Source organism: Oratosquilla oratoria, chromosome 39 (genome assembly GCF_046742065.1).
Source record: "Oratosquilla oratoria isolate Oo_2021 chromosome 39, ASM4674206v1, whole genome shotgun sequence".
Taxonomy (NCBI): Eukaryota; Metazoa; Arthropoda; class Malacostraca; order Stomatopoda; family Squillidae; genus Oratosquilla; species Oratosquilla oratoria.
In genome coordinates this window covers 8773686-8794280 of record NC_134815.1, presented here as the reverse complement: position 1 = coordinate 8794280, position 20595 = coordinate 8773686, and the positions used below count along the sequence as shown (strand labels likewise).

Sequence of the window (20595 nt, the reverse complement as noted above, 5' to 3'; positions counted from 1 at the left end):
GGGTCACGGAGGGTAATATGCATACCTTGGGTCAGGTCATTTGGGGGTGAGGGCTCAACAGACAGGTCAGCGATTTGGATGAAATGTATAGCAATCTGATTTAATTATTAATGCACAAAATACATTTATCCCCCTGAAGTCAATATGGAAAAATAGTAATACTCCCAAATGGATGACGGACAGATTGAAACACGAGATCGGAATGAAAAGAGGACTTAAAAAAAGAAGAAGAAGAAAAAAAACAACAACAACGGGGAAACACACCTTAGATCAAGATATAACGAAATGGCAAAGCTGGTTAATTAAAATGAACAAACGTGCAGCGAAACGTAATTATGAAATTAAGGTTGCTAGTCAAGCAAGATCCAACCCAAAGGGTTTCTTTCATCTCTATAGAACAAAGAGTAAAGAATAGGACCAATTAAAAACAACGAAAATGTCATGATAGAACCAGTAAATAAAATGAGTGAGGAGTTTAACAATAATTTTTTATCAGTGTTTACTAATGAGAGGTTAGATAAAGTACCTGACTGCGATCCGATTTTCAGAGGGGATGGAGAAAGTAGTCTATCTAATATCAGCATTAGTAAAGTAGTAGTCAAGCAGATTGAAAGACTTAAAGCTACAAAATGCCCGTGTCCAGACGAATTTTTTCCGAGAATGCTAAAGGAGTGAAAATTTGAAATCTGCGACCAGTTAACTGAAATATTTAATAAATTAGTAGACACTGGTTTTGTGCCTACTGCTTGGAGGCAAGCAAACGTTGTTCCTGTTTTTAAGAAGGGAGATAGATAGTCTATATGCAACTACAGGCCAATCAATTTGACATCGGTTATAGGAAAAATGCTTGAATCGGTAATAGTAAATAGACTCGGAGAACACATCGAAAGACATCATTTAATTCGTGATTCACAGCATGGTTTCTCCAAGGGTAAGTCATGTGTGACTAATCTATCCTTTTAGACTAAAGTATATAAGGCGTCAGATAATAATGATAATTACGATGTTATTTGCCTTGACTTTAGCAAAGTGTTCGACAAGGTGCCACACCAGAGACTACTAAATAGAATCATAGCCCATGGCATAGGAGGAAAAAGGGTTAGAATGGATTAGAGCTTGGATTAGTAACAGAAAACAGCGGGTCACCATAAATGTAGTAAAATCTAGGTGGGGCAGTGTTACTAGTGGGGTCCCCCAGGGCTCGGTTTTGGTCCCTTGTTGTTCATTATGTACATAAACGACTTAGACGACGGGACAAATAGTGATGTTAGTAAGTTTGTGGACAACACTAAAATAGGACGCCTAATTAGGTCAGGAGACGACGCAGGGATTCTGCAGGATGATCTTAACAAATTGTTCACATGGTCGGTGGAATGGCAAATGAACTTCAATATCTTTAAGTGTAGAGTGTTAAACGTAGGGCTACACAACCCCGAATGTAGATACAGCTTAGATAACACGCTTTTAGAAGAAAAAAAAAAAAATGAGTGCGAGAGAGACTTGGGAATTCTAATGAGTCCGGACCTTAGAACCAAGAAACAGGGCATTAGCGTCAGGAATAAAGCTAACACAGCATTAGGTTTCATTGCTAGGACGGTAACGAATAGAAGTGCAGAGGTAATTATTAAACTCTAGCGATAGTTAGACCCATCTTTGACTATGCGGTACAGTTTTGGTCTCCGTCCTACAGAATGGACATCAGTTCACTATAATCAGTACAGAGAAGAATGACCAAAATGATACTTCTCAGGCACCTCATCTCAAACATATTCAAACTCTTTTCCTTTCTTATATTTCATGTTTCTGCCCCATACAGTACTTTCTACACAATCACTCCTTCATGCAATCTCCTCTTAGCATCCCCAAGGCCTTTACTCGCTTCTCTCAATCTACATTCTACTTTCATAACCACTCCTCCCTTTCCTGCCACATTTGCACCCAAGTATCCAAAACTATCCACTTTATCCAGTCTCCATTAATACTCACTTCCAGTTTGCTGCCACTTTCTCCCCTTGTACACCTCATCGCCTTTTACCCACATTTGTCTTCAACTTTCTTCTTTTGCACACCTTCCCAAACTCTGTTACTAACTTCCTCAGGCCCTCCTCTGATCCTACTACAAGCGCAGTGTCGTCAGCAAATAACAACTGGCTTATCTCCCACTTTTCTCCATTTCCTTTAACCATCTTCGATCCTTGAGCCGCTACCCTTGCATTTACCTCTTGCACCATCCCATCCATGTATAAAGTGAACAGCCAGGGCAACATAACATCCCTGACGAAGTCCCACCTTTGCCTTAAACCACTCTCCATTTCTAATCATAACACAAGCTCTACTACTCTCATAAAAACTCTTGACTGCTCTTAAAAGCTTTCCTACTATCCCATATATCTGTAATATCTCTCACAATGCCTTCCTCTCTACCCTGTCATAAGCCTTATCCAGATCCATAAAGGCCTAAAAAATATCCTTACCTTTTCCTATAGCTTTCTCACATATATGTCTTAACACAAAAATCTGATCTATCCAACCCCTACCTGTCCTAAATTTACACAGTTCCTCACCAATTACTCCCTGTTTTCCTCTCGTAATACTCCCAAAACCCTCCCATAAGCCTTTCCAACTACACTTAACAAACTGATGCCTCTGAAACTACTACACTCACACTTGTCCCCTTTTCCCTTGTAAAGTGAAACTATACAGGCACTCCTCCAGTCCTCCGACACTCTACCCTCTCTTAAACAAACATCAAATAACCCCACCAGTCAGTCTTTTTCCCCACCACAGGGTTTGGCAAAATAAGAAAATGAATATTCAGAGAAGTGGTACAGGACAATGTTAAGAGTGGGGGACAACATAACGGAGGGACAGTCACAGTATAATGAAGCATCATTTCTCTATGAATAGATATTTCCACTACCATAGACAAAATGATGTGTGGCTCTGGTCCATAAGGGCATCCCGTATAGACCCTAGAGTATCAGCTGCATGCCATTGAGCAGCTTTTAACCCCACAATAACATGCAACCAATACCCCCACATATCTCACGTACCTGCCTTAACACAAAAATAATAATTATGATGATTATTATAATAAAATTTATAATAATAATATAATAATAATAATGATAATGATAGTGATAATTTATATTATTTATATATATGTATATATATATATATATATATATATATATATATATATATATATATATATATATATATATATATATATACTGTATATATATAAGAGAGCTGTCCGTCTGTCCGAAGCCCTCCAAAATTGCTGACGACAGATTGGCCGAGAGCGGTGACGCCAAGGCAACGAAGACGACTGATTGGCTGTGAGCGAAGGGAGAGTGGTGATGTCACGGCAACGGATACAACTTATTGGCCAAGAGCGGTGACGCCACGGGAACGGAGATGACTGATTGGCTGCGAGCGAAGCGATCTCGCCCATAGGGACAAGCCCCCGGATGCGAAATAATGAAAATAATGATAAATTAAGAAAATAAAAGCGAGAAGTAGATTATATTCACGAAAACGTTATTATTGCATTGGATGAAAACGACATGGCGTCATGTCGTTTCAGCGCGTCCGACATGACGTCACATCGTTGCAAAGGAATCGAAGTAGTTTTATTCAACTCTGCAAGGCAAAACATTAACTCTAGGACTTCTTAGCACTTGAATAATTTTACTGGAATTATTTTTTTACACAAATAGAAATTTCTAGAAATTACGGAAGTGCCCGAGAATAATAGTCACAATCTATGCAAATGTTTGAATGAAAGTGATTCGTCGGTTGCCAGTCTGTAATCAGTATTGTAAAGAACCCCCACCAGGAGAGTGGAGGTTTGTAACCCGATTTCAATTCATGGGTCCGTTGCACTTAAGAGACGTGACGGTAATGTTTCGAGCGAGCTTCGCCCGCTCACACTCGCCACCTCGTCCCATGGTGAGTTCTCAAGGCGACGAAAACGCAAAGTAGACTTATATCCTCTATTTACACAGAGCCACTACAAAAGAATACTGGGCTGTAGGAGGCACCTCGGGTCACTTGCCAGCCCTCGAAAGGCTACTTGAAGCCTCGCTACAGCTTACAAACGCAATAATAATCCGAGCGAGAACCACGACGCCTTCTCCCGTCACCTGTCCTGCTCGTCTCCCTCCTCCCCGGGATCGCGTGCCCACGCAGTCCCGCCAAGCACGCCTCGACCAATCACAGTCGCTGCTCGACGTCACGTGCTTCCAGGTGGCGTCCATCTTTGGCGCCAAGGATCACGACGAAAGCGTCATCTCCGATGTCACGATGTCGACAGGATGCAATAGGGGCCGCTTTCGTAACACTACCCCCACCTGTAAAGAGATGGAGCAACCTCGCTCCCCAACTCCCTCATCCATACATACATACATCACAAAAAAAAAGAGAAACTAAAAATTTACTTTTTGGTATCACAGAACTAAGGACGTAATCTTCACTCCATACCGGTAGACGACGTTCCCGCCTGGGTCTCCTTACCACGAACCCAGCGTCGACGTCTGTGAGTGCCCCCTCTAAGGGACACAGCTCCTCTGCTGCAATCTCCTCCAGCACCAGTGACGCGGTCCTCCTCGGGTCCGGGTCTCCGTCCGCCCCCACCGTCAGTGACGCGTCGTCTCCCACCATCCATGGCTCGTCGTCCCCCAGGTTTCGGTCCCCGTCCTCCTCGTCGCTGCTCGATTGAGAAGCTTGCTCCCCCCAGGAGAAGTTGCCAGGACCGTGGTACCTCCACAGCCTATCAGCATGCACCACCAATGCTCTCCTCCTTGCCCCCTGGCGGATCCTGAAGGTGACGTCCGAGATGACCTTCTCCACCACATATGGCCCCTCCCAGGGGCTCTGGAGCTTGGGAGACAACCCCTTCTTACGCCGAGGGTTGTGCAACCACACTTGATCCCCCTCGTTAAAGGGCGGTGACGTAGCTCGACGGTCGTACCGATCCTTCATCGCCTCGCCCGACACCTTCAGGTTAGATCTCACCTGATGGTGCACCTCACGGAGGCGGTCCTGGAGGGCCGCTGCGTACTGGGTGACCGAAGTGGGCATGTCCTCGTCCGGCGGCCTGCCAGTCACAAGGTCCACTGGCATCCGCAGCTCCCGCCCGCACATCAACCGGGCTGGCGTGTACCCGGTTGCCTCATGTTCAGCTGAACGGTAGGCCCATAGAAGCAGGGGGATTTTTAAGTCCCACTCTTCCTGACTCTCCTGGCAACACTTCGCCAACTCCTGCCCCAGCGTGCGGTTGAAGCGTTCCACCATGCCGTCCGACTGCGGCCGCAGGGGCGTGGTGCGAGTCTTCTTGATGCCCAGCAACTGACAGCACTCCCGGAATACTGCCGACTCAAACTCCCTTCCTTGGTCGGAGTGTAGCTCGTGCGGAGCTCCAAACCGGGCGAAAAACTCGTCCACTAACACGCCTGCCACGGTGGCGGCCTCATGGTTCGGCAGCGGGTATGCCTCCGGCCATTTCGTAAAATAATCCATGGCCACACACACGAAGCGGTTACCTCGGACCGTCTGAGGAAATGGCCCTAGGATATCCACCGCCACCCTCTCCATAGGCGCCCCAACCTGATACACTTGTAAGGGAGCAGCTGACCTCCTCCCGGGGCCCATCTTTCCACAGCACACGTCGCAAGATTTGCACCACTCGCTCACGTCCTTCCGCATGCCCACCCAGTACACTCGCTGCATTAAACGCCCCAGGGTTTTCTTCACACCGAAGTGGCCACTCGCACTGCCACTGTGAGCCTCGCGCACTAACGCTTCCCTCATACTAATGGGAACAATGGTTTGCCAGAAGGATATACTGCCGTCACACGAGTGCCACTGCCGCTGCAGCACACCCTCACTCACTCGCAACACTGACCATTGTTGCCACAACGCCTTCGCTGCCGGGCTTAGCGGTGCCACACTTTCCCAAGGCGGTTTTTCTTCACCCTCCTCCCTCAGTGTCACTATGGGCCCAATATCAGCGTCATCTCGCTGGGCCTGCCTGAGGTCCTCTCCCCACTTCGTGTCAACAGCAAGAGCAGCAGCCTTCACGCTCACAGGTTCCGTTTCACGGCGGCTACAATGCTTACAGTCGCTATCGCAGGGACGGCGGCTCAGGCTGTCAGCATTGTTATGCATGTTCCCTGGCCGATACTCGATGTGGTAGTCGTGCTGCTCCAGCTTCCCAATCCACCTAGCCAACTGCCCCTCCGGATTTCTGAGGTTTTTGAGCCACCTCAGAGCGGCGTGGTCGGTCCTAATCTTGAACTTGGCCCCGTACAGGTAAGGATGGAAGTGATCAATCGCCAGAATCACCGCCAACAACTCCTTACGGGTGACGCAATAATTCCTCTCTGGTGCTGAGAACTTCCTGCTAAAGTAGGATACGACCCACTCCTGTCCATCTTTCTCCTGAGACAAGACAGCCCCTACTCCCTCAGCACTTGCGTCACAATCCAACACGTACGGTCTCGTGGGGTCCGGGTACGGCAACACAGGGGAGTTAGCGAGAGCCTCCTTCAATGTATCAAAGGCCCGTTGACATTCTTCACTCCAGTGAAAGGAGGCCCCTTTCCGAGTCAAGTGGTGGAGTGGTACTGCGATTTGTGCGAACCCCTTGACGAACCGCCTGTAGTACGTACACAAACCAATAAACCCGCGCACTTCCGTCACACTGCGCGGAACCGGCCACTCCTTAACCGACTCTACCTTACCAGGGTCTGTTTTCACCCCCTCACTACTCACTATGTGCCCCAGAAAAGGAACCTCCCTCTGAAAAAGGCAGCACTTCTTCGGGCTGAGTTTCACCTTTGCTGCCCTAAACCTATCCAATACTACCTTAAGCCTTTCCAGAGCACACTCAAATGAATTCCCATACACTAGCACATCGTCTAAATATACCAGGGCGCTTTTCCAGAGCAGCCCATCCAACACACGCTCCATCAGGCGCTCAAAGGTTGCCGGGGCATTCACTAGGCCAAAACTCATCACTTTGAATTGATATAGCCCCTGCCCATACGAGAAGGCTGTCTTCTCTCTGTCCTCCTCCGCTACCTCCACTTGATGGTAACCAGACTTCAAGTCCAAGGTCGAGAACCACTGGGCTCCCGCGAGCGCGTCAAGAGTGTCATCCACCCTCGGTAGAGGGTACGAGTCCTTGGTTGTCACCGCGTTAAGGCCCCGATAGTCCACACAACACCTGGTGGACCCATCCTTCTTCTTAACGAGTACGACGGCCGCACTCCAGGGACTAGCCGACTTTTCAATTACCCCTTGCGCGCGCAGTTCCTCCACGGCTTTCTCCACTTCCAGCCGACGGGCGGGTGCGATCCTTCGGGGCGGCAGCTTGACCGGCTGACTATCCCCTGTGTGTATGCGGTGTTTCACCAGGCTGGTCCGGCCCAGGTCGGTATCCCCCTTCGAGAAGACGTCTGCATACCGTGTCAACACTTTCCTCACCTCGTCAACCTGTTCCCCAGACAGACATACCGAGCTCCTCTGCAATAGATCCTGCAGATGAGGTGGGACTTCAGTGTTACCCCCCTGCGTGTCCTCGAAGTGACCTTCCGTGATCATAGTCGCCTGTCCACCACCCTCGTCCGGGCCCAGGCTTTCCCCTTCCTGCTCCTCACTTAGACGGCAACGGTGGCTGGTTTCGGGTGGTGGTACAGTGTGGGCTTCCTCTGCGTCAACGGCGCCCTCCCTAAGCGGCACCACGTCACCTCCGACCGACATGGTCATCTCCCCGAAATCCAGCACCGCCCTGCTTTGCTGGAGGTAGTCTAGACCGAGCAAGTTCTCCCCGACGTCAGCTACAAAAACAGGAAGATGCTCCTCAGTGTTGCCAACCGTTACCCTGGCATGCACTGGTCCCCTCAGCTGCGTGCAGTGCCCCGTAATCCCACACAGCTGTTGCTGGGCCACCGGGGGTCGTCCAGTTGCCACCATGCCGTCCTGCACGAAGGTGCGTTCTGCGCCCGAGTCCACCGTGAAGCAGCAAGACTTACCGTCCACTTGCCCGCCTACCTGAACGGTCCGGGCGCCCTCGGCGCGGCAACTTAAACGGACTGGGGTCTCCCGTCTTCCGGCTGGTATTCGACCCCTTCCGCCAGCCCCTCCCAGTTTCCCGCTACCTTCTTGCTATCCTTGTCGGAGACGATGGCACACCCTGCCGTCTTATACCCCTCACCACAACTCCAGCAACAGGGTTTGTACCGATGCGGCCCTGCTCCAGCACCGACAGCCTTTCCGCCGTGCGTTCCCTGCGGGCAGTACTTTTTGGAATGCCCTTGTTGCCCACACGAGTAACATTTACCCCAGAACTCACCTGAGGGTGATGCAGGTCTAGAGGGGGATTTGTCCACTTTCCCCTTCTTTGCTCTCACCTTGTATGAGTCACTGTTCCAGCTGGGTCGCTCCCGCGTAATCCGGAGAAACGACTCCATCTCCAGGCCCCTCGCCAGGGCCTCCTGTAGGTCCTTGGGGTGCGCCTGCTGGACGTATATCCTCAGCTGCTGGTTATCGATAGCGTCAACAAACTGATCCCGCAAGAGAATGGTGATCATCTCCTCACTGGCCTCCGGGTACGCACGGCGCACCAATACCTCCAAATCCTGCGCTAAGCGTGTCAGGGTCTCTCCCGGGCCTCTTACCCGGGCCCGGAACCTTGTCCTGAACACCTCAGTTTGATGCTGATGCCCGTACCTCCTCTCCAACGCCGCCGTCACCTTACTATAGGAGCTCCGCTGGGTGGCTGGTAGTTGGTTCAGGACTTCCAACGCTGGGCCTTTGAGCGCCCACACAAGCTGCATGGCCATCTCAGGTCGACTCCACTGGTGGGCGCTAGCCAGGAGCTCGAACTGTGTCTTGTACGCTTCCCAAGACACTGTCCCGTCGAACTCCTGCGGGCGGCGCCTCGTCCCACTCCCTAGCCTCCGTGACGTGGAGCTGGCAGCCGAGAGGCCCGACTTTACCGAGGCTGGCGGGGATGGCGGAGGCGACAAAACATTCGCCGGGGCACCTGGGGGAGACGGAAACGCCTTTGCCAATGGAGAACGGCTCTTGAGTCCTTCGTGCCGACTCTTAGCTTCGTCCTCGTCACTATCTTCCGCCTCGCTAGCTTGCTCACTCTCCCGGGGCAGCGTATCCTCATGCCGGAAGAGGGCAGGGGGCACTTGTGCTGCCACAACTTCATCCACATACCTCCTAAGGTCACTGGCCACTTTTTCCACCTCTCCCTTCACCTCGTCCCTGGTGAAAACTGCCTCTAAAACTTCTCCTTTCACCCGCGAGCACTCCTCCTTAACGAGTCCAAACACCTGTTTGAACACACTGTCAACACGGTTCGCCACAGCTTGAATTTCGGCTTGCTGTGCTTTTCCTTGCTCCGATAAAGCATGGTTCACCATTGCTTGCAGTTCAGCGTGCTGTGTCCTTCCTTGCTCCGCCATAGCCCTTATAACGTCTGCTAGTGTGGTTTCCATATTAGCCATGCTAGTGTAATAACTCTACGGCACTGAAAACGACCACAATACCACTTACCTGGGCACAACACTTTGGACCTGTCACCTGTCACGACAAAATGATCGCGGCTTTTCCCGCTCACACTCGATAGATCACCGCGACGCACTTAAAATGCACTTACACTTACAGATCCCACTTCTGACACCACTGTAAAGAACCCCCCCCAGGAGACTGGAGGTTTGTCACCCGATTTCAATTCATGGGTCCGTTGCACTTAAGAGACGTGACGGTAATGTTTCGAGCGAGCTTCGCCCGCTCACACTCGCCACCTCGTGTCATGGTGAGTTCTCAAGGCGACGAAAACGCAAAGTAGACTTATATCCTCTATTTACACAGAGCCACTACAAAAGAATACTGGGCTGTAGGAGGCACCTCGGGTAGCCCTCGAAAGGCTACTTGAAGCCTCGCTACAGCTTACAAACGCAATAATAATCCGAGCGAGAACCACGACGCCTTCTCCCGTCACCTGTCCTGCTCGTCTGCCTCCTCCCCGGGATCGCGTGCCCACGCAGTCCCGCCAAGCACGCCTCGACCAATCACAGTCGCTGCTCGACGTCACGTGCTTCCAGGTGGCGTCCATCTTTTGGCGCCAAGGATCACGACGAAAGCGTCATCTCCGATGTCACGATGTCGACAGGATGCAATAGGGGCCGCTTTCGTAACAGTATTTTCCTGGTGAACGCCTATCAAATACGCTCGCTAACTTTTTACTCTTCCACTATTTGAAATTTGATTACCATGGAAGAAAACAGAAGAGTAAATGCAAGGAGATTGGTTCAACAGCTGAGACGAGCCAGCCAAACCGAAGAGCAGAGGGAAGAACAGCGTCGAGGACAGGTATTGGTAGAAGATGCAATTAGACATTGCAGGGAACAACTGTCTCTAGAACAACGTGAGAGGATACAACGACAGGATGCAGCACAGCACAGAAGAGTACGTCAAATGAATCAACGACGGACTTTCAATATGGCTCGGCAGCGTGACATAGATGGATTTCTACAGGTTGCTGTTGACGTTGCACGTCATAGTTGCGGCCTTATGGAAGTACGTTGTCGACACTGCAATGCTTTGATGTTTCTTGGAGAACGAACAGGAGGGACGCTTAACAATCCCAATTTTGGAATTTGCTGTAAATCAGGAGTGATTAGAATTACAAATATACCTGAGTTACCTCAAGAGCTATCTGATCTCTACACTACTGACACCCCAGAGTCGAAGTATTTCAGATGCAATATTAGAGGGTTCAACAGTGTAATGGCAATGTTCTCCATGAAAGTAGATGATGCAACAATATTAAGAGGAATTTTTAATTACAGAATCCACGGAATTGTTTACAAATTAATTGGTGCTCCTCGTAATCATTTAGGAACACTCCTGTCCTGCCTACAAACATATTTCTATGATCATGAAGAACAAAAAAGACAACGAATTGGGAGAAGGCCTCTCAACAATGCTGTTTATAAAGACATGTGAATAAGTATTTGTCTTCTCATCTTATTTTCTATTCATCCTATAATTTTATCGTGAGAAAATAAAATCATATTGTACCATTAAGCATATGCATTTGATAAATTGAAATGTACATTAGTGGTAAATCCTCTAGTAATAACAATAATAATAAATACATAAATAGATAAATCGTGCATTTACTTTTTCTTTTTTATAATTTGACACCAATCGCAGCAAAGTAGGCCTATTTCTTCCCTTGATGATGTCTTACAAGAAAATTATATAAAAAGTGAAAAGTGGAAAAGAGTGATCAACTGACAGGCGTGAGAAGGTGAGAACGCAACAAGTATTCCCCAGGTTCTTTCGTAAAAGTCTTCTCCAAGTCCTTTGGATATGAATAAGTTAAGATAGTAATTTTATTTTGGCAAGTTTCATAATATCATTTTACTTACAATTATTAGTCATTATTGGAAAAAAATACGCCAATTGCACTAAGTTTCATTATAAAAATATTTCTTACAATTATAATTCTTTTTATATTATAATACAGCTAAAAATAGTATCCGAGATTTTTGTTTGTTTTTTGTTTGTTTTTGTTTTTGTTTTTAATAGAATTTGAGACCAATCGCACCAAGCGTTCTCCAGGTTCTTAGGTAAATTTTTTTCTCAAAGTCTTTTGTCTGTACATGTGTAAGGTAACATTACAAGTTTCATTAGTCTTCATCACCGCCGGTACCTTCTCCCGCGTTCCCCTCCTCCCAGCCCCCTCTTGCCTTGGCTCCAAGGCCAGGTTCTGATTGGCCCAGACAGGCATCTGAGGATGGCCTACGGCACAAGTCAGATTTGTCAATGATACTCAGAAACAAACTACAGCATGATATGATGTGATGTTATATAATATAATATGACGTAATATGATATAATATGGTATAATACGATATATGATATAACATGGAATATTGATAAATAAACAGCGGCTTACAACAATTGACAGGGTTTGCCCTATCAGTGGGTTTTTCACTTACCATTTTATGGTTAGTAGTAGTGTAATGCAGTATAGTATATCATAATATTATATAATATAACATAATTAAAATAATGTCATATAATTCAATACAATATATTATAATGTGATGTAATATAATTGAACAAAAATGGAAGAAAAACGTTTATTAGAAAGAAGATCTTTAAAGGAAAGGCAGGAGGAGAACACGTGGGCTGTCACTTTTTATTATGAATACTTTCACCCCGTTGTAAGATACAAAGATTATTTGTTATTCTTTTTTGAAGATGTCCAGTTTTGCTAAGATATAGATGTGATCCTCGTGACGGAAAATAGCCTTCTTTTTGAGTTGCCTAACGAGTATTAACCGAACATTCTTCAAATAATCTATTGCAGAAGTATTACACATAACTGCTGAGGACGTCATAGATGGTTATTTAAACAATTTGCTTTTTTGAACTACTTTTGATTAAATAAGGAGAATCGCTATATAGCCAATAGACACTACCACTAACGATGGCGATAACAATATCAATGGTTATAATAGCAACAATAATATTGAATCCAAGAGCAAATCTCATTCTGACTCTTTTTCTACCATGATAACTGCCATTTCATTTATTCAGTCACCCCTGCAAATGTCTCAGCGTGACGTCATTAACCGAGGATACATATTCCCCCCACCTCTTCGCTTTTTGAAATATAAGTCCACGACTACTAAAAAAAAAAAAAAAAAAAAACCGTCTGTCGCTTCCCTACTCATCACTCTTACTCAATCAATTCTGAATGCAACCCTTTGTCTTAAATGCCAGTGTATCATCTACTCTTGACCATTTCTTTGCCATGCCCTTTATGTTTTTACACTCGGCTAGTTTCTAATTTGTATATTACATTAAAAACTACACTTTTCAAACAACTTCCACATATAGCGTCATATTTCATTTACCATCCAAGGACCAGCAAACCACTTAATGCTTCAATCCACATGCAGTTTTCTTTATTGAGTAAGAACATCATCTATTCCTCTTATTAACTCTTACCAAATTTCCTCATTAAGTATTCTTTGGATTATGTTTCACTTTACCCTATATGAACACTGAATCTACAGTCATATAAAGTAGTTTCCCACATATTTGTATATTCCCTCTTTATATTTACATAGCTTACTTTAAGAACTGATAAACTGCTTAAATTTTTTTTTTTTTTTAATTTGGATAAGTAGGCATAGTTATTGAAGTCACATAATATAATATATATATATATATATATATATATATATATATATATATGTATATATATATATGTGTGTGCGTGTGTATGTATGTATACGCATGTACATATTTATATATATATATATATATATATATATATATAAATATATATATATTTATTCTAACGTCTTCCATTGTAGATTTGTGATCTACATTGAGTTTGGAGGCGTTGAGACAAACGACGTGGTGTTTTGTTGTTTTACTGTCTCCGTATAGATTGATCTACGTGCACATGGCTGTTGCTACAAAAGGGATATATATATATATATATATATATATATATATATATATATATATATATATATATATATATATATATATATATATATGTATATATATAAATTCTCTACTACCTATGTCTACTCTATCTCTACAATGTACAATGAAAGAACTGAGTATGGACATTCAGTATTTATTCATGAATTATTTATTTACAAGCAATGGGAACACATAATATATATATATATATACATATATATATATATATATATATATATATATATATATATATATATATATATGTATCACCATATCAATGTAAAAAGATCAGTTTTTATTTCCATGTACTTGAGAGCTTACAGGATTTCAGATCCTGAATTTATTGATGACGAAATTAGAACTATCCGGAATATTGGGGAAAAGTTAAAATATCCCACTCATATTTTTAATCAATGTCACAATACCGCCAAGAAACGCTTTTACAAAACTTGCAATCAAGAACAAGGAAACCATAAACAACTTAATACACTTGTTCTTCCTTTTCATAAAAATTGTCCTAGTATTGTCAACCTACTAAAAAAATTGGATATCAAAGTGGCTTTTAAATATGACCACACCATTAAGAAAACTTTAATTAAAAACAGCCCTCCTAACAACAAAGGTGTGGCCTATAAAATGCCTTGCCAAGATTGTAAATTTTTTTATATTGGACAAACTGGGAAACACTTGGAAACAAGGCTTTCCCAACATAGATATAGTGTGAAATCTGCTCAGGAAAATAATGCGTTATTTCAACATAAAGCATTTTACAATCATCATATTGATTGGTCTAAGGCAACAATTTTAGCCAAAGGAAAAAGCCTACAAGAAAGAAATATAATAGAATCCTGCTTAATATCAGGCACGTTTGATAGAAATATAAACTTAAGCTATGGTCATTTTAAATGTGATAAATTGGTAACCCAAATGGTCACCAAGATCTTTCCGCCAGACTGAGCCTTATGTGTTGGTCAGGTCGATAGAGGTAAGGTCATCCCCCCTCCTCACATTGTATTGTCTCCCCCCTTCCCCCCTATGATTGCCACCTGATACTTACGCTTAAACACAACTCTGTATCTCTGTCATTTAGTCTGAAGATGTAATATACGAAAGTACTTACTGTCTACAAGTTTCCCTTCTCCTGTGGTTATCTTGCATTTTTGTATCACGGTGATGTGTTTGCTTGCATATATATATATATATATATATATATATATTCATATATGTATGTATATATATATATATATTATATATATATATATATATATATATATATATATATATGAATTTTTGGGAGTCCATAAATATTAGGTAGTTGTGGGTTTATGACTAATAAATTATTATTAAAAAATTCTTTTCCCACGATATTGCGTGCTCTTCTGTTGAATTCCGAGGCAGTACTTTTGAGAAGGTTTTTTTTGTTAGTTTTTCATAAGTCCCGATATCAATTAAAAAATCAAAGGCTTTACTTTCATATTCTGACTGATTGAGAATAACTATTTTCCCTCCTTTATCTGCACGGGAAATAATGACATCTTTACGATTCGTGAGACGGTCTACCGCTAACTAATAACGCTTTGGCAACCCACATTCTTCCTTAAAACAATCCACTATGCCTTGTAATAGAATCCCTTTTAAACACAAAAGCTCTTTATCATAATTATTGGACGCCAAATACCTATCAAATTCCACAATATGGTCTAGTGATTGATGTTTTGTAGGCATCAAGGCAAAATTGACACCTAAGCCTAACACCTCTAGTTCATGGCGCGTAAAAGTAACATCTGAGAGATTGACTACATTTTCTATCACAGAGAATTTAGACCACACACTATTTTTACACAATCTTTCCAGCTTCTTAAGTTGTATGTCCTGATGTTTAACACTTATTTTAGATGCTTTTTCTAGAGCAACCTGAGCTAAAAGTTTATAGGTGCGGTCATTTGGACACAAAAACTTAAGATTCCTCGTGGCAACCCTTACTTGGTAAAAAAATCTCATCACGATCCAAAGAAGCAAGCTTAATGCGTTCGAGTAGGAATTCCCTGATGTAGGCGGGAAAACTATGACCCAGGTTGCTGTATTTATGGAAGCCAAAAGACTTCGGGCACACTTGTTCTTCAAGACACTTAGTTAAAAACTGACACTGGTTTTTCCTCTTCTTGCTGGCTATGATGGAAGATTCAAACTGCCGATACACCTTCTTGAGTCCATCTTGTCGAAAGAGTGAGCGGAGAGATGAAGAAGTATCCATCGTGGGTGTAGATAACTACAAAGTAATGTCGTAACACATTCGTAAATTTCAACAAAAACCCACTGTGTTGGATAAGAAGAAATGAAATAAATAGATTCCATATATTTCGATCACAGACTGTGATCCTCTTCAGTGGAATACAGAGTAGAGGAGCAAAAGGCATGTCTTATAAACAGTAAAAGAAGGAACATGGATAGGACTCAGGTAGCGTCTAATGCTTTGCGGGGCAGGTCACCCGCCTTCACCAGAGATGGTAGTAATTTGTTGACTGCCCAGGTGGTAATGCAGTCAGGTGACCATTGTCCATGAGATATATTGAAATTTGGAAATTTGTTAATCAAGGATGATTCTATTATTTTCCTTTTAAAACTGCACTTTGAATTGAAAATAATTTTTGCTTCATTCCAATCTATACGGTGGCCTTCCTTGTCTACGTGTTGGAAGACAGCGGAATTTTGGTGTGCATATTTGACTGAATTTCTGTGTTCTTGCATCCTGGTATGCAAATCTTTACCTGTTTGTCCCCAATATACATCATTACAATCCGAGCATGGAAGTTTATACACACCTTGATGTATTTCTTCTCTAGGTCTTTGGTGTACATTAACTACTTTCCTAGACAAATTATTGGGAAAACTAAAAACAATTTTAATGTCTTTCTGTGGTAAAAATTGCGAAATGTCATTTAAGGACCTATTATAAGGCAATTTGATACAGGCATAGTGGATTGTTTTAAGGAAGAATGTGGGTTGCCAAAGCGTTATAAGTTAGCGGTAGACAGTCTCACGAATCGTAAAGATGTCATTATTTCCCGTGCAGATAAGGGAGGGAAAATAGTTATATATATATATATATATATATATATATATATATATATATATATATATATATTAATATACATATATGTCGTATGCTGATTTTGCAGTTGGCAATGTTCAACATAGGTGTCTCACCGCTCGGCCCAGTTGACCGAGTGATCTCAGACGCACTTGGCCCAAATGCCCGCTGTGAAGTCAAACACAATAAGAGGTCCCTAGGGAGTTTTCTGGAGACGGTGGACGTTACATCTTGTACTAATGCGTGCGTGTGAGCACGTGCACACTAGACATCTAAAGGATTGAATATTCCCTTCAATCATCTTGCAACAGATGTTCGGCTCAGTTACCACTCACTGACCACATTGGTTAATGCTCAAGGAAGATAAGAAGTATTACAAGAATTTTGGTATAAAGATAACTAAACATGGTGTTGGAACAATGGTGGTATCGGGAAATACTCACGATTAAAATAAAATTGATATAATTTTATGAATATGTGGAAGTAGATATTATTTCCGTTCACCTAGGCAAAATGTACTCAAAGCTGTCTCTCGACTGTGAAGATTGTAACGGAGGGGGATAGGAGGTTGTAGTGGAGAGGATTGGTGATGGTCCTCTATTGTAGGGCTAGTATGAACTAGTGAAGGAACAGTCTCTATGTCGAGGCCACGGGGGACGCTTTTGATATGATCTTTGTGCAATACGATCTCTGTAAGTTCGTGCAACCTGAGTGCTTTGACTTTGTTATTTGTCTCATGTCCAATGATACGATAGTGTCCAGAGAACTTAAAGGAGAGTTTCGAAGTGGGGGTGTGGTTGAAGGTGTAAACAATGTCTCCAGGTTTAGTGGTACAAGCTCTGGCTGATTTATTATGCAGACGGACCATTTCGTCCTTAGATGAAGAGTATTATGGATTGTTTTGAAAAGATTATTAAAATTTGTTACTTTGACCTTAGTGTAATCACTGGAATTGTAAATGGGAGGTCATTCTGAAACAAGGTCATATGGGAGCCTTTTGTCCGAGCCAAAGAGGACAAAATGAGACGATTCCGATATTGACCCGTTAATGGAACTATTAATGCAAGCTTAAATCATGGGGGCATGTTCATCTCAAGAAGGGCGAAGATCAGAACCAAGGTGTCGAAGAACATTGAGAATCTTTTTATTCTGGCGTTCAACTAAGCTAAGGTGATAATTAGTAGTGTTGCCTTTTGTTATTTGAAAGCAATTACAAATATTAGAAAGAATCTCATTGTTAAACTCAGCCCCGTTGTCAGAAATCAGATTTTTGGGTGTAGTGAAGAGGTATATGAGTTTGTCAACAAGGGTCTTTGCCACATGTTGTACTATCTTGTCTAGTAGGGGAAAATAATACAGAATCGTGAAAAATGGTCGACACATACAAAGAAGTCCTGGTTTCCGCTGAGTGTAAGTGGTGCTTAAGAATATCAACAGTGACTGTGTCGAATGGTTTACAAGGGGTAGGGTAAGTAAAACATGTACCTTTAGAAGTGAAAAGAATCATTTTCAATACTGTTTTGTCTCCTACCCTAACATACGGCTCAGAAAGTTGGGTAATGATAAAAGTAGACATAAGCAGGATTCAGGCAGCGGAAATGAGACCATTAAGAGCCATAGTTGGAAAGACGAGGAGAGATAAATTAAAAGATGAAGACATAAGGAAAAGCATTGGCGTCTGTTCCATGCTAAGCAAAATAGATGCTGCCCAGTTAAGATGGTTAGGACATTTAGAAAGAATGGATGAAGAAAGAATTGCAAGGGGATGCTGGGAGTGGAAGCCGGATGGAAGAAGGCCAAGAGGAAGACCGAGAAAGAGATGGAAAGAAAATGTTGAAGAAGCCCTCAGCAGACATGACTTGCCCAACATCGAAACTCTGAGGGAGGAAGGGGCCTTCCATGATAGAACCAAATGGAGGAACATGCTGGGACCACTGACAGGCATAACGCCTACTACTGGGAGCTGAAGTAAGAAGTAAGAAGTAAGTAAGGGTAAGTTAAGATTGGAATATAGCAGCTGATATGACCTTTGTGAGTCGGACAAGAATGAGAAGTATCAATGTGGGAGTGTATATCTCTCCTCATGGATAACCAGAAGTAGTGCGATCTGGCCTGTGTAAAGTATTTCTCCTTGCCAGGGTGTGCGGCAATGGGAAAATCGTGTGGAAATTTCAGAACTTCCGATATGAGGTCCGTAGAGACTACGGTTGGGTTCATGTTTGTTCGTTTGTGTTGTTTTGCGATACAGTGTGTAACCAGTTAACATGTAATTGTCGAGATTTGGAGGTAAAACATTTGTATCAGTTTCGATTTATTGTATTGCGGATTCAAGGAAGTATATATATAACACGTTTCCAAAGAGGGCCTGATCTCTGCGCTGCGGCTATACACACTTGTGTAAGAGTTACTGAAATTGGATTTTGAGTGATGGTCGCGATATGGCGACTGAGAGTGTCTGCTACTAGGTTCGCTTTACCCTGAACAAAATGAAAGCCGGGGATGAGTTCTTGTATGACGAGGAACCAGCAGTTAAGTTTTCCTGAAAGATTCTTTCCTTTGAAGAGGTGTAAGATTGGTTGATGGTCCGTGTGGATGTGTATTTCGTAACCAAGGATGATCTCTTTGAAATGTTTGAGTGCATATATAACAGCTAAAATTTCTATGTCTGCGACTGAGTAATTTTGTACGTGTTTGCTGAGTGTGCGGGTAGCATAGGCAATTGGTCTAATTTTTGTGCTGTGTTGTTGCATGGGACTGCGCCAAGTCCAGTGTAGAACGCATTTGTGTATATTGTGAAAGGAGGCTTGTGGTTTGGGAAGACAAGGACATGTGCCATGATTAAGGCTTTCTTTAAGTCAATAAAGGCTTTCTCCTGGTCAGGTGTTCAAATGAAAGGGGTGTCCTTTTTAAGTAGTGAAGTTAATGGTACTGCTATACCAGCGTAGTCTTGAATATAAGGCCTTTAAAATCCTGATAGATCAAGGTATAAACGTATGTGTTCAACAGAAATAGGGCGTGGAAAATCAATGACTACCCTGATCTTGTCCTGCGAGGTTAAAATGACTTGTGAGTTAAGGACAATCTCTAAGAAGCATATTTCTTTCTTAAGGAAGGAGCACTTCTAAAGTTTCAGTTTGATATCTGCTTTTCCTAGTCGTGAGAAGACAGCGTGAAGAGTGTGTAAATGTTCGCTGACGGATTTGGAAGCGATGATCGCGTCATCGAGGTACATAGATACTTAATGACCTATAAGAACTGCAAGGACTGTGTGCATAAGTAGTATGAACACTGAAGGAGATGAAATAAGATCCATGGCTAGTCGTTTGAAGTGATAATGACATGTGGGCGCGCTAAAGGCTGTTAGAGGCATAGACTCTAGGGCAAAAGGAATCTGCAAATATCTTGACATAAAGTCCAAGGTCGTGAACACTGCGTTGTTTTCACCGACGGAGTGCAAGAAGTCCTGTAATACAGGGATGGGTGTCTATCTGGTATCGTATGCTTATTTAATTCTCTAATGTCTACTGCTGGGCGAAAAAAAAACCATTGTGTTTAGGGACAACAAAGAGAGGGAAATTCCATTCACTGATTGATGATTCAATGATGTCTTGCGCAATAATGTCTTGGATAAGGTTGTCTGCAAGCATGCGTTTACTGTGTGGTATTCTGTGCGCAGGAATGTAACGTGATTTAGAGTTCTCACGAAGGGATATATGATGTTGAATGAGATTAGTAATTCCAAAAGGTTCACCTGGAGTGGCAATAGTCCACAGCTGTCAGCAAAAAAGAAGAGTTAGAGTCCTGGGAAGGGGCAAGAGTGGTTGAGCACTGGGAACTCTGTTGTATGAGGGTGGTGGAACAATTTGTACTAGCTGGTGCATCTTCGTGTGATGAAGCATAGTGGAATTGAATGGAAGGGGTACAAGCAACTGACATGGGGTCGTATTCTGCCTGTGCCTGCTCGGCCA

The 20595-nt window shown here is 43.4% G+C and overlaps 1 protein-coding gene across 1 annotated transcript; it reads right to left on the bottom strand.

The window, feature by feature from the left end:
* Positions 1–8090: 8090 nt before the first annotated feature.
* On the bottom strand, positions 8091–9729 carry LOC143020277 (uncharacterized). The gene has a single exon (XM_076176509.1). It carries the CDS (start codon positions 9522–9524, stop codon positions 8091–8093), a length of 1434 nt encoding a protein of 477 aa, XP_076032624.1. The 5' UTR covers positions 9525–9729.
* Between the last annotated feature and the right edge of the window lie 10866 nt (positions 9730–20595).

Bases quoted from the DNA above. Each gene is read 5' to 3' on its own strand.
- LOC143020277 (XM_076176509.1), bottom strand. From the start codon at position 9,524: ATGGCTAATATGGAAACCACACTAGCAGACGTTATAAGGGCTATGGCG.